This window comes from Sphaeramia orbicularis, chromosome 7, assembly GCF_902148855.1.
Source record: "Sphaeramia orbicularis chromosome 7, fSphaOr1.1, whole genome shotgun sequence".
Classification (NCBI taxonomy): Eukaryota; Metazoa; Chordata; class Actinopteri; order Kurtiformes; family Apogonidae; genus Sphaeramia; species Sphaeramia orbicularis.
In genome coordinates, this window is record NC_043963.1 from 21739007 (window position 1) to 21753107 (window position 14101).

At 39.7% G+C, this 14101-nt stretch overlaps 1 protein-coding gene across 1 annotated transcript; it reads right to left on the reverse strand.

Moving 5' to 3' along the window:
* Positions 1–9276: 9276 nt before the first annotated feature.
* Positions 9277–13196, reverse strand: zfp64 (zinc finger protein 64 homolog (mouse)). The gene is made up of 6 exons (XM_030139722.1): positions 12965–13196; positions 12648–12806; positions 12395–12541; positions 11537–11599; positions 11194–11445; positions 9277–11102 (listed from the first exon to the last, which is right to left on the reverse strand). Exons 1-6 carry the CDS (start codon positions 12984–12986, stop codon positions 9676–9678), a joined length of 2070 nt encoding a protein of 689 aa, XP_029995582.1. The 5' UTR covers positions 12987–13196; the 3' UTR covers positions 9277–9675.
* Positions 13197–14101: the final 905 nt, after the last annotated feature.

Sequence of the window (14101 nt, forward strand, 5' to 3'; positions counted from 1 at the left end):
CCTGTGACTTTCACACACATAAGAATGTGTTTGGTTCCACCCCACATGCATTCAAAAACCCATCTAAAACAGTCAAACAAATGCTCAGCATATGACAGCCCCTATGCAACTGTGGGAAGAACTGGACAAAGGCAAGTGTTTTCCACCACACAGCTGCTCGGTTGGAAATTTGTCTTGTGTTCATTGTCTTACGCTTAAAAGAAGTGTTAAAGCTCTCGCTCCATGCTCCAGTCACTTCCTAAGGATGGTGCCGTTGGATGATACATGGGCACAAGTGTCCAGTTTCAGGGGAAATGGTGAAAGAATTGGCAGGGGATGTTGAGCTCCATTAAACACCACAGAAGAAGTGGACCTCGGAAGACTGTGTAGAGTAATCAATACTGCACAAGCTACAGGTGGGGTATGGGAAATGAGGCCCCATAACACGGCAATCGCATATCATTTTGTCTCAATTTAGTGTGTGGGTATGGATTATTGTCTACTATGCAGTCACAGAATGGGATGTTCAAATAAAAGAACCAGAATTAAAAGTTTAAAACAGATCTCAATATACTAATCTTTATCAGAAGTGACTTCTTTTGCTAAAATTTTCAATTACCTGATGATGAAAGGTGATGGGTAGTGGGATGGGGTGTGGTGGGGTGGGGTAGAAGGGGGGGTTAACAATCTCCAAATTCCACGCAGACAAGAATGCAACGTCTCCAGTTTCTTATAATCAGCATGACTATGAAGGGTGAAAACAAACAAACACTTTTCTCTCATAGAATTTTGCCTCAGGGACTCACGATGAGGAGGGGTCTTCATAAGAGCACACTGTTATTAATCTTTGTTAATTGTAGGCTTCTCCATTCAGATGTCCCACAGCTGTATTTTTCATCATTAAGCGTGTGTTTATAGTAGCAGGAAATTGACCAACAGGATAATTAAATCTCAAGAACACAGATTTGTTCAAACGGTGTGCGGTCAACTAACAGGAAATAGTCTAAAGTTTTGTGTGTGACCCGCGATAAAGTCCCACTGTTCATCTGTTTCTACATTTTTTAAAAACGCAGGGGTGACAAAATACATCATCATTATATATTTACCAGTACTTTACGGATTCAAAAAACATCAAACACTAATGGGTTTTAACTCTGTGTCACTCTTTTAGATATGTGACCCTGTGACAAGTATATAAATAGAATACATTTATATAAATAAACTATCCACACATATTTAGTTTCCCACTGTGTGCATTTGTGAGCACCTGTTTTGCTGTTTCTGATGCTACTTTTCTTGAGCAGTGGGAGGATGTGACATGCCTTTAGTGGCCATAACACAGCTTGCATTCCATGTGTTGAACAGTGATGGTATCCTCTGCTGAAAAGGAATGCATCATGGTGGAATAATTGCCCTTACTCCTCTTTGGCCACTTAGTTAAAAGGGATTCAGATGGTTTGGGATCTCTCTCTTTTTTTTTTGCGCTCCGTCTCTCGGCCACCCCTCCTCCCATGGGGCAGAGAGAGGAGGAGGAGAACATGAGGGGGATGGGTGTGTTTGACTTGGGAGAGCTGAATTTGGAAGGGGGTGAGAGCATTTACATAAAAGAGCAAAGTTTTTTTTCCACCTTCATTTTTTATCTGTGGTGACTTACTGTTTTGCCATGTGACAAACATAGCTCTAAACTACGGCTTACCCTCTCCGTTACAAAGACATAGAAAAGAGCTTGGGCTGGCATTCCATAGAGATTCCCTGAATTAACTTCCAAATACAAAGTGACCTGCACAACAGACACAGATATTGGATTATGGTGGAGTTTTGGTGGTCACATGATCTGCATGGATCACATATCGACTTGGTTTCTTGTCACCTCTTGTTGGCTGGACTTACCAACTGCTGGGAGGTCCAAATGGACCATACTGCATGTTTGGTGGGACAAGTGATTGCATGTGGCTATGGCTTATCTAACCCCTACACATGCATGTTCCCACACATACGCCCGACCTTTCATTGAAGCTCACACTCTTTACCAAATACTCTTGGTCTTGTCCTGTTTGATCCTCCTCTCGCTCTTCCTGTGGAAATATAACCTTAAGTAACAGGGCAGGGGGCAGGGGGCAGAGATGACTCACATTGCATTTGTTTACTGAATCGGGACAAACAAGTGTAACAGGTTTTTTGAGTTTTGCAATAAGTGCTGAAAATGACAGATGACAAGAATTAGTTTTGGGGGGTTTATTGTCTGTGTCTGTGTGTTCTGCAGCAGGTATGTCAAGCAGGACATATTCACAACTACCCATTTGAATTCCTCACTGAAAGAATGCGCATTTTTGCTTCATTTCTTCCACCATGAGGAACAAACAATTCACATTATTCAGTGTCTTTTGGTGTAATGAGATGAATTGTTCTAGGATGATTAAATTCTTAATGACATGCAGAGAAAATCATAATTACAACTTCTCGATCCAAAATAATTTATGTACTTCCTCCGAGTCTCTCAATACCCACAGTTTGACTCTATAAAGGTTGGAACTGACTGCTCATTTGTCACTTTTTTCATTTTAACAAATTTTTCTCTGTTCCTAACACGTGTCTGGCATCTCCAAGCCTGTAGTATCATGCTCCTGTGATTTTGTCAATCCCATTGAGTCAGTCTTATGTTTTCAACCCCACCCCCGCCGTGGGGCTAATTAAAACAATTTCAAGGACAAAGGAGGGGAGTCTATTGTATCACACAACCAGCAGTGCAACGGATATGGCGCAAGAGGGGCACAGTTGTCAAAGATTAGCAGCCCTCCGCAGATGCAGATGGATGTATAAGCCTCTCACCGCTCCTGATGAGGGTCTGTCTGTGTGAGACAACTGCCTCAAATGAGCTTTTAGCAGGAATTTAGGTGTAGTCAAAAGAAATGGAATAATGAGCAAAACGAGCTGCCCTAATAGAATGAAAACACAACTGTGAACAGGTTTAGGATTAACCTGTAGCTGCTGAACTGGGTGGTTGAGGCATAAATAATGCATAAGTGGATCTTAACCAACAAGCCTTTTATTTTAAACATTTTCACAATACTGTAGTTGGTCTTAGAATTTATTTTCCTGCATAATATAGACACTAGTGAGCAAACCCTGATCAATTCAATGTAAATTGATGAATACGCATGTTAAGCCCCATAGATTTTTGTTCATACTTTTTCAATTAGTTTTGAAAAAATCCTAACATCTTAACACCCAGGTCTTTCTTTGCATTCCTGAGCCGTGTAGAGCCCACCCCCTTCTAAAAACAGAGAGATTTGCTGGTGACAAATCTTCAAACCAACTTCCTCTTCTTCCTTTCAACTCAAGTAACAGCCCAATGAACTGGATTCTCTCTGTTCTGACTCACATCCTCCATGCCATAATATTTATGCCTCCTATTCAGGAGCTGCCCTCATTAAATTTCTTCGTGAATCACGCTACAGGTCCGGCTTCACCATAATACAGCATGACTAATAGTCTGAATATTAATCTTGTTGGAAAAGTATTGTTGGAAACATTAGCTTGCTTAATACATACATAAGTAATTGTTTGTATGTTTTTTTTCTTAGCAACTCAACTGAACTGAGCCTGAGCATTAATCTGAGTGGGAGTTCTACAAACCGAGGTGTTGACAGTGAATGTCTCATCCATGCTTTTAAGGCATTGTTGTTATCTCTGTGGCCAGGCCATACTTATCTCACAGAAGGAACTGTATGTGAACAGAAACAATAGGCTTGATTGAGTGCATTCCCAAAAAGGTGTAAGGTTACATGGGCCTGGTCTATTTAATAGATGATATCTGTCTGAAGAGACTTTGCCATGAGATCTTTATCAAGTAGCCTTTGAGAAATGGTGCATCATTCATAAACTAATTAATTATCTGACATGAAAATGTGATAAGAGCTGTTGTCCTGAGGCCATGTGTTGTGGGTTAACCTGAAACCAATACAATAAGGAGTTTGAGATGGTCTATTTTTACTAAAACACATAAATGCAACCTTTACCACTTTTGTTCCCAAATGGTGTCATATGTAATGAAGAAAGCAACAGGAAACACTATTTCATTTCCATGTGAACAAAATAAATCTCATTAATAAATGTGTACATTCATACATAGGCCCACATACCCCCTACTTGAATTTTTTTTAAAGCCACAATAATGCAATTAGCCTAACAAAGAAAATGGTAATCCACCAGCCAGTCTGAATGCATGGGTGGGATGCATCTGTAATGACCTGAGAATGACTCTGAGAATGCTTCTGAGGAATTTTCACACCAATAAGCTCTAGGAGCGCCAGACTAAAACTTTGCAGAGTCACACACATGCATTCATATAGTGCTAATCCCTATGCGCTGCAATTAGGGGGAAAAAAAAAACATTTTGCATATAAAAGCACCCCCTAGCAAAGTCAATTTCCTCTCGTAAAACTCCAGGTTAAAATTCTAAGCTTTAAATATGATTTTAAATCACACCTGACTGATATATTTACGAAGTTTGGATACAAGGAATTCTCTCTGTGTGAGTTTACAGTTATCAGTAACAGTATGTAACATTATCAGGCCACCAACAGATACATAGCTGGGGGTAGAATCACATATGCTAATAAAGCAGATGTCCACAGTCTTCAACACATTCCAGGCACCCTGTAAAAACAAAGCTGCTTTCTTCCCCAAGGAGCAAAGCCTCATCTCTGACTGTCTCCAACACTCACAAACCTTCATATAAACATTTAGTGTTATAACCTGATGATCCCAGCAGGGCTCGCTCCCTCCCCGCCACTGTCTCTACAACAACCACAGCAATCTGATTCCCTCGCATTTTGGGAAGACTCTGTATGTTTGGCCAAGGTGTGGGTGCTTGTCTGAAACTTTCCATGACACTGGAAGTTTCAGGGCACGTCTCCACGCTGTCCACTGTGCCCGACACTGGCTGAATTCATCAGCCATTGTTGTCTCTGCACAGGCATTTATGATGTCACTGCAAACATAAGCTTTGTCCTTAGATGAAGGATCAGCCAGGGTTCATGCCCTTATGGGGTCAAACAAACAGCAAATATGGACAGGTTATGTTTTAGATCATGGGATTGGGTGGACATCATGGTGGCAGAAAGAGAATGTAATTTGAGGAATCCTTTTAAAATTCCCCAAAACAGGAGATGTGCTGTTTTCTATTATTTGTAGAAAATTATTCAAAAATAGCTCTAGAAGGAGTGATGGGTGAAAAAGCACAGATTTAACCTTATCTTTCGCTCTTACTTCTATCATCATCCCCTCTCTTCACTCATGCCATATCAAAATGAAAACAAAAACATTTCCTGCGTCTGCCACAGACATCACCAATGATGATTGTTCTGACCATCTTGTAAAACCAGCGCCTGCATATATCGAAGTAAATCACTCTTATCGTTTGTGTGAAAAAAAACTTAAATATTAAGATATAACAAATGACAATAATGTTTAATCTTGATAAATGAGGCAGAACAAAAAAGAACACATGGATTTTCTTTTGAACGTAAACATTACCTACTCTACTTATTACTCACTATCATGTTGTGAGTTTGGATGAGCATACGTTTGGCAGCAGCAGCAGTATGTGTGTGCATTAACACTTTAAAAGAAGGCAAGGTAAACACAGATTTAAGGACACACACATGGATGTGAGCATTCACACACACATACACACAAAGACACAACAATAGCTTGTATGTGTAAAGATCAGATTTCCATCATGTTTGTTTTCTTAGGATAAGGCATGAGTGAACAAAGAAAATATTTTTCTTGCTCATAGCCATCTGTGGAAACCAGTGGAATTTCTAAAACTGTAAATAAGTTTGTTTGGTTAGACAAAATGTTTATTTAGTAAGATATTCTTACATTTCTCTGTTATTGATGCACTTCTCTGTTTAATTGTTACTTGCTTCCTCCTTGCCTACTATCAACTGTGTCCTTATTCCAAATGTCTATAAAACCTATAAATGATTGATTTCTTAAGAATGATCTAATCATGTTATAATGGCACACTGGCACTGAAAGCAAATGTTGACCGAACACAAATGACTGTCCGGCTCTGCAACTGTGAGAATGCACACAGCGGAAACACAAAGCAACATGCTGACATGTGAGAATGATCAGAGGCTGTGGCAAAACCAAGCATAAAAAAACAAATCCTGTATCTGTGCAGGGCCTGAGAATGGACAAGACTAATAACACTTAGCCAGTGTTCCCAACTTGCATCTCCCAAAATATGGAATAAAAGCAAACAATTGAGTGATTGTTCTTGCTTCAATACATGGCACCATGTGCACGGTCAAAACCATGCAAACATTCATTTGTTTAGGGTTAGTGGCACAGAAACAGGACAAGAAAACAATGGCCAAATGTCTTTGTTACCGAATCACAAAAGCTGTTAGCTGGTTATTTGCATTCAGAAAATCACACTCGGCGGTCATTGCTAAATGGTGAAAACTACATCATTATAAAGGACATTGTTATAAAAGGCAGTGGCTCTGTGTTGGAAAGCAGGGGATACTGTAGCATTCCTTTGTCCCTTAAAGGACTTTTATGGGCTTGGTGCTCTCACTCCACCAATGCCTATTGGCTCAAAATTATACTTATTTTTCTGCCCCCTGAGGACTGGTTTTAAACTGCTGCTTTCAATCTTTAAGAAACAACAACAAAGAGCCTGTCAGGGAAATGCTTCCTGACAACCCAAGATAGACAAAAAGACAAAAACAACACCCTAAACTCTCAAATGCCAGATGAACATCACAAAGAAGGTGACAATGCTTTCAGGCCCAGATATAAATAAAACCTGATTGATTAGTGAGAAGCAATTAATGTGTCTAATGCGGAGATTTAAGTAGACAGTTGCTTTCAAAGAAACTGTGCTTGATTTCAATCCAAGATAAAAGAATAAAAATGGAACTCAATCAACCCCACTGGAGCAAAAACCAGCAAGTATTTGCCTTTAGGTAACGTTATTGATTTAACTCTGAGACACTACAATGGCCTAATAATGTTTTAGCAAATAATCACATTGCATTCAGAAAGGCAAATTAGGGTGTCTTTTTTGTTACAAGGCTGCAAAAGCCTTATCAAATAGCTCAATCATCTTGTATTTCTGTTTCACAGACAAAAAGGATTGAACAGAGACAAGATAAAAGCCCCCAGTGTACCCAGAAATCAAAACTCACTTAAGATGTCAATAGTGTCACAGTAAAAAAGATGGTTGCATTGGAAAACAAATCCATATCAATACTTACCAATCAGTTAATTTCATTAGAGCATTCAATGCCATTTACTGATGGGATAACAAATTGTATGCAAACAAAGCAAAGGTCAGAAATGTATTGTTAAAGTGAGGGAGCATGAAAAAGAGTTTGCAATTTATAGCCCCCTCTGATGAAAGAAATGAACTGTTATAGTAAATTCATTAAAGTCTGTTTTACAGCCCATTTAGGGTTTCACACTATTTAAAGTACCTGACCTCTTTTTACTAATGTTCATGTGTAGTCTTGTTCTGGCAGTTGTTCTTCCATCACCTGGTCCTCTCTGGATCTGTTTATGTCCAGAAGGAATGCATCACAACTTACGATTTCTTTAAGCAGCTGTGAGTGGAAATTGCTTTTTGGGGAGACATTTATGACCCCATTCAAAGGCTGACATCTCAAACACAGGAAGGAAGGAACTGAGAAGTGCCATACAGTATCAAGAGGTCCCTTTAAAACTCCTGCTACCTTTCAGAAAAAAAAAGCTTTCAGAAAACTATAAACCCATAAATAAAGAACTGCAACACTTACATACATTTAAATACATTTCCATATAAAGACACCTAAAGCACAAGCTAAAAAAAGTAAGGTGTTTGCAAGCATTCGTTCACAGTTCAATCAAAGTCCATCATATGTACAGAAGTTAAATTAAGCTTTGCATTATGGTCACAATTTAAGCTGTCCCTCAAAGCAAAGCTCTAAAAATGTCGTAGCCCATAGAGAAAGCACTTAACCTGGCTATGGTGTCACATGTGGAAAAAGAGAGGGGGGAAAATGGCCTCTCCTCTTCAAGGGTGCACAGGATTAGGGCCTGGAAGTCTGTTAGATAATAGATCAAAGAGATAAACCAGAGAGTACTTCTCCATCTTTCCCACATTTACACTCATCTTCAAATATAATAGAATCTCCAGAGCATTCCTACCTGAAACTCAGCACCAGATAATAGTCCTAACTGATACCAGTAATGATTTTAATGACAATAATGTAATGTAAGCTCGGATGCGGGTACTGAATATGTCAGAGAGTAAGATATCCGAGTTCAGAAACAATGATACGCTTTTTATGAAGTGACTGCAATTTTAGTTGGAAATGAATGATATAACTGAAGATTCAGATGTCTATTTGTCCACTCTTCAAGTTTCTTTATATTCACACTCCATGGCAAAGTATATTAATAACAAAATAATAAAAGAAGATGGTGATAATGGGTGGATTGGATATGATTATGATCACATATTTACACAGTTACTCTCATTCTGATTCAATATTTTAGTCTACAGAATGTTAAACAATGATGAAATACTTAATTATAACCCACATTTATGGGGTTTAATAGCTACAATGTGAAGTTCTTTCTTTTATATGCTCACTTAACTGCAGAGCGAAACATTTTTGGGTCTTCGTCTTATTTTGCTTCTTGTGAGATCCATCTCCTTCTCTGAATGACGACCATTCCCTTGAATTGAAAACTCAAGACAACCCTGAACTTAAAAGCTGGTCAGACCCACTTATCAAATAATTTTATCATAGTTTGTGGCCATGCTGAGCCAGAAAATGTAATGCCATTAGTGGTGAGGGACAAGGAAGAAATCAATGACCAACTGTTCAGAGAAGCTTCCTATTCAGGAGCAGCTTTTATTCTCTGCAAATACTAAGTGCTGAAGTCTGAGTGTAAAAAAATGGCCAGGAATACATATCGCAAAGAGAAGAACAGGCACTTTATTGAAAATCTATTGGGGGACTAACAAGGCTTTTAAAACCTGAGACCTTGATATGCTGTAAATGTTCTCTATAATTGACATCTCCTGTCTAGATTCAGAATGAAGAGGAGTACCTGAAATTATCCACAAAAGCTACACCTATAGAGTATGCACAATCAATACTAGAAGACTTCAATACACAATGTCAGTGATAAATACGCCCTTTAGCCGAATCACTCTGCTGCCACCTTATGGACAAAAGGGAGAAATTCATAACGCATACTTCATACAAAGGAAAACCATTTCATTCCAAGTTATGCTTAAGACTTTATTGTTTTTTTTTAATGTCTGAAAACAAACCAGTTAAACAAAAACAGAGTGTCTCAAACTATGTCAGAAAGGTCTAAGCAAAGATTAACTTCCATGTTTCAAAGTCAGTAAACATTACAGATGACAACATTCTGACCTCAGCTTTTGTGCTGCAACAATTCATTATTCTAAAATCTGAAAACTAAAACATGTGTTGAGAATCATGACATCACTATTGTTACTTAAGAGTTTAATGATTAAACAGCTCAAAGTAAAAGCTGTTGGTGTTAATGGCCTGCACAGACATAACATTCAGGATTAGGTGTTTTTACTGGCAAAGAAATAGCTTATCATGCAGGTACAGTCTTTTCACTTTTACAAAAGTATAATCACACGCCCTACACTCACTGCGGGATACCTTCCAGTGTGTGTGAATCAGAGTAGAGGGTGTGTGTGAGGTGTTCTATTGTATTCTGCTGTGGCTGAGTGGATACTATCAATGGGACCCCGTGGATGACCACATTCTGGCCACCCAAGCTGATGTTTGGCACCAGTAACGCACTTTCCTCGCAAGCTAAGGCACTCTCCTCAACTGTTACCGCTGGTCTGGAAATGTCCTCCGATTGGCCACACACCATTTCAGTGGGATTAGCTGTGGTGACCATGGCGGTGTTACCTTCAGTCACCACTGTAACCTCTGTGCCACCCTCCTGGATCAAGGCTTTGAGGCCCTCTAGTTCCGAGCAGGTGGTGATGAAGGTCTGCGTACCATTGCTGGAGTCCTGAGCTGTCATGGTTGTCTGTAGCAAGGCCTGGTGGAGCGGGTTGTTGGTGTCGTCAGTGTTGAGCTGTGTCAAGAGAACTGCTTGAGGTTCAAGTGCTGCCTCTGCGGTCTGAGATGACCCCAGAGGTTGCATAGGTGCCAGCAAGTTCACCTGTTGGATCATGGAGTTGACTACCAAGTCCTGGTTTTCTGGGCTTAGTAAAACCATGTTTGTTTTACTCTGACTATCTACAGTAGCTGGGATTAAAGAGTTCTCTTGGCTCAGAGGGTGAGATACGATGATTTTGAGCTGTGCGCTGCCATAAGGTGCCATTGAATCTGATGGGGTGGGAAGCTCGAGCTGGGTGTTGCACTGCGATGTTGTAGCAGGAACCAAATTGACTGTGCTGGTTTGGGTGGAGAGTTGGAGCTGCAATACATTCTGAGTGTCTCTGTGCTGCTTCTTATGGCTCCTCAGAGAGTCTTCCCTTACAAAAGAAGCATCACAAGAGTCACAGCAGAAGGCTCGGGCTGCGTCTAGTTTAGCCCGGTAACGAGAGCTGACAGGTTTTGGAGAGTCAGCCCCTCCACTTTTACCTCCACCTCTGCTACCTTTCCCTCCGCTGCATTTCTCAGGTTTATCTGAGTGGAACTTTTTTGAGTGGATGACTAGGTTGCTGCGCTGTTTGGAGGCAAAACTGCAAAACTCACATTTAAAGGGCCGCTCCTCTGAGTGGATCCTCTCATGGACTTTGAGCGCCCCCTTGCTTGAACAGGAGTAAGTGCACTTGGAACACTGAATGGGCTGAGTGGGTTGGTGCTCCCGTGAGTGTTGACGCAGAGCAGTTTTATTGGTGCACTTAAAATCACAGTGCATGCAGTGGAAGGAGTTCTCTGTGCCATGTTTGATCTGAATGTGAGATTTTAAGTTACCTTTCATGGCGCAGCGATATTCACAGAATTCACACTTGTATGGCTTCTCGCCAGAGTGAATCCGGATGTGTCTCTTCAAGTCTGAGTTGATTTTGAACTTTGCATCACACTGTTGGCACTGGAAAGGTGCATCCCCTTAGAAAAAAGATGGAAAGAAAACAAACCAAATTTCAGTGTTTTGTAAAAAAAAAAATCACCATCTCTTTAGGGGTGTTTAACCACTAACCAGTGTGAGAGCGGAGGTGCACGGTGAGCTGGCTGGAGTTGCGGCTGGCGTACGGGCAGATCTGGCATTTAAACGGCCGTTCATCATAGTGGATGCGCAGGTGCTTCTTCAGACTGCTGCTATCGGCTGCTGCATAGGGACAGTGTTTACACTTGTGTGGCTTCTCGCCTGTGTGTGAGCGGCTGTGCATGTTGAGCTTATCCCGTCGACTGAAGCGTTTGTGGCACAGTTCACATTCAAATGGCTTCTCACCTGAATGGCAGATGATTAAACAACTTGTGTCAATATCTGCTTTTTAAGTGCCCAAATACCTCTGAAACCCACATGTGAGTTAGTGACATACCAGTGTGAGTTTTAAGGTGCCGCTCCATATCTTTTTGGCCATACTGTGTTTTAAAAGTGCAACCTGTAGATCAAGAGAAAGTGACTATTTGTTGAGAGTGTAAACTAAGTGGGAATTTAACCCTAAAAGACCTCCATTTACTGGCAATTAAAACCATCTACTGATCTAAAACGCTTAATAATTTTTGAGCTACTAATCCTATCAATACATTGAAATAATTAAAATAAAAAGCCCTTTCTCAGCTTTTCAGTCCCATCAGATATGGCTTATTTGGACATTCAGAGGCGCTGTAATGAACGTGGAAACACCATCATGCTGTCAACAGTGGTTGTAGACACTTGTTTTTCTGATCAGTTAATGACATATTTTGCTGAAAAGAATGCTTCTTTCAATCGTTTCTTTTTTGATATAATAACCTTTGAAGTTACTCTACGAAATCTACATGGTAAATTAAATATGCACTGAAAAATGCAAAATTCAGAGTATAGTATTATAATTATGTGATAAATCACTTAGATAAGATTAAATCTGAAGAGAAACTCATTTGAATGCTTCCATATCTAAAAGGGTTAACATAAAATAAAAGCTAATAGACAATGTCAGTAGTTGATGATGCAGATGATTAAAACGCTGAGCAAAAAGCTATAACTAACACCAACTAGTCAAATTCTCAAAACAGAAATAAGCATACTTATGCACTCATAAATAAACTACAACTAATCTATAAATTAAAATCTAAGCTGTAACTATAACTCTATTTGGGACTTCAGTGGTGGGAAGTACAGTTGTCTGGTAAGAAGCAGGAGGAAAAAAAACAGATTTCCAACAGTCGTAAAAAGACAACAGTCAGGCACCAACCTGAGAAACAGCAGCTGTGTCTCTTTGAAGTCAGGGAAGGTTTTAATTTTTTGGAAGGTGTTTTTTGTGCTTTGGTCAGGGTCTTTTTAACACCTCTCACGACACAAGTCTGGTATGTTTCCTCAAAAACAAACTCTGTGTTGGTATCTGAAGAGAACAGAAAGGCATCAGGTTTAGACTGTCCAGCACATACACACTTTTAATGCATTTTGCAGGCAGCCATAATGACAAAACAAGGCGTAATGTATTGTACCTGCGAGGGTGGTTGTTGCAGTGGTGGCTGATGGGTCTGAAGTGGGTAGAGCACATCCATTTTGCTTATGAGCGAGAAAGACTTGGAAATTGTTATACTGCTGTTTGCAGAAACCACAGATGTGGATATCTGGGCTCACTTCTACCACCACTGAATGTCCTGTAGCGAATAAAGACGGCAGAAACACAACACAGTGTCATATATAATGTACGTATGTTCAGAACACACGCATCTCGAAACACAGACTATTACGATTGACGACTTACATCAGTGATGTCTGGTGGTTTTCGGGTTTTGTTGTTAACTGTTTCCCTTACCTTCTGTGTTGTATGTTGCCATTTTCTAGCTTGTTTTGCTAGGAATCAACTCATTTTCTGGCTCCACAAAGCGTACACAGCAATCATTACGATGTTAAAGATAAATCAACTCCTACCAAGACGGAGCAACAGTAAACATTACTCATTTCAAAAGACGAAATTTACAACGGATTAAATACTAATGGGAACAATTATGTACTTCTTTAACAACACTGATGCAGACCGGTTTTACGACAAGTTACGTGTGGTTTGCGGCAACGGGGTTCTCAATCATTCGACGTCATATGTTGCTTTCAATGTTATAGGAAATTTTCTATTCTAAGACAAACCAGCATTATGAAAGTGTCTTCAGCGTATTGTTATACATATATGTTATTTTTTGTAATATCCCACATTTTTGTCACGTTTTATTTACTTTAAATCACCAAAAGTTCTTTATTAACAATGAATATTTTGTATGTATACTTTGTAGACTGTCTTTTAACAAATTAACAACCAGTAAAATGTCATCAGGTGAATTTGCTGACATAAACTATAACAACTGAATGTCACATCACCACCGATGTTGGATTGACAGACATTTTTAAAAAAAACTTTCATTCTTAACAAAACTATTCCATAGTTTTACAATACGGATTAAGCTTCCTTTGTATAAAGATTAACTACAGTGATCGCCCCGGAGTATTGAAAAGGAATACCCGTCGGTTATTATCGTATTTTACAAACGTGTTTTACAAAGTTCAACAAGATCATTAGTGCCACCTGTTGTTAAAAAATTATATGACATGTAATTGACCTACGTGTACATAATAATATATGTGGGTGTAAAAACTCTGCTGTTAGCTTAGATACTAAAAGAGTAGCCCTGGGCCTAGCATTAGCTGACTGCTGTATATAACTTTGGCACTTCCTGTGGTGCCTTCGACGACTTAACAGAGTATTTTTCGTTTGAGAGGTAAGCTTTCAGATGTAGCAATTGTCGTAGGGCACTTAAATATCCACACTTTACCATCTTTCAAGTAAGGGCAATTTGCTGGGCTGTTGGGGTGAGGGAATGAGAATGCCACTTTTTATGCCAGAGCAGTTGTGCTAGTGTGAATAAGCCATGAAAGTGACTGACATACAGCTCCATTTTCA

Coding starts and splice junctions, on each gene's coding strand:
- zfp64 (XM_030139722.1), bottom strand. CDS start 12,986: ATGGCAACATACAACACAGAAG. Junction 12,542..12,647: donor TGCAACAACCACCCTCGCAG/GTACAATACATT, acceptor TGTTCTCTTCAG/ATACCAACACAGAGTTTGTT. Junction 11,446..11,536: donor GCACCTTAAAACTCACACTG/GTATGTCACTAA, acceptor TCTGCCATTCAG/GTGAGAAGCCATTTGAATGT.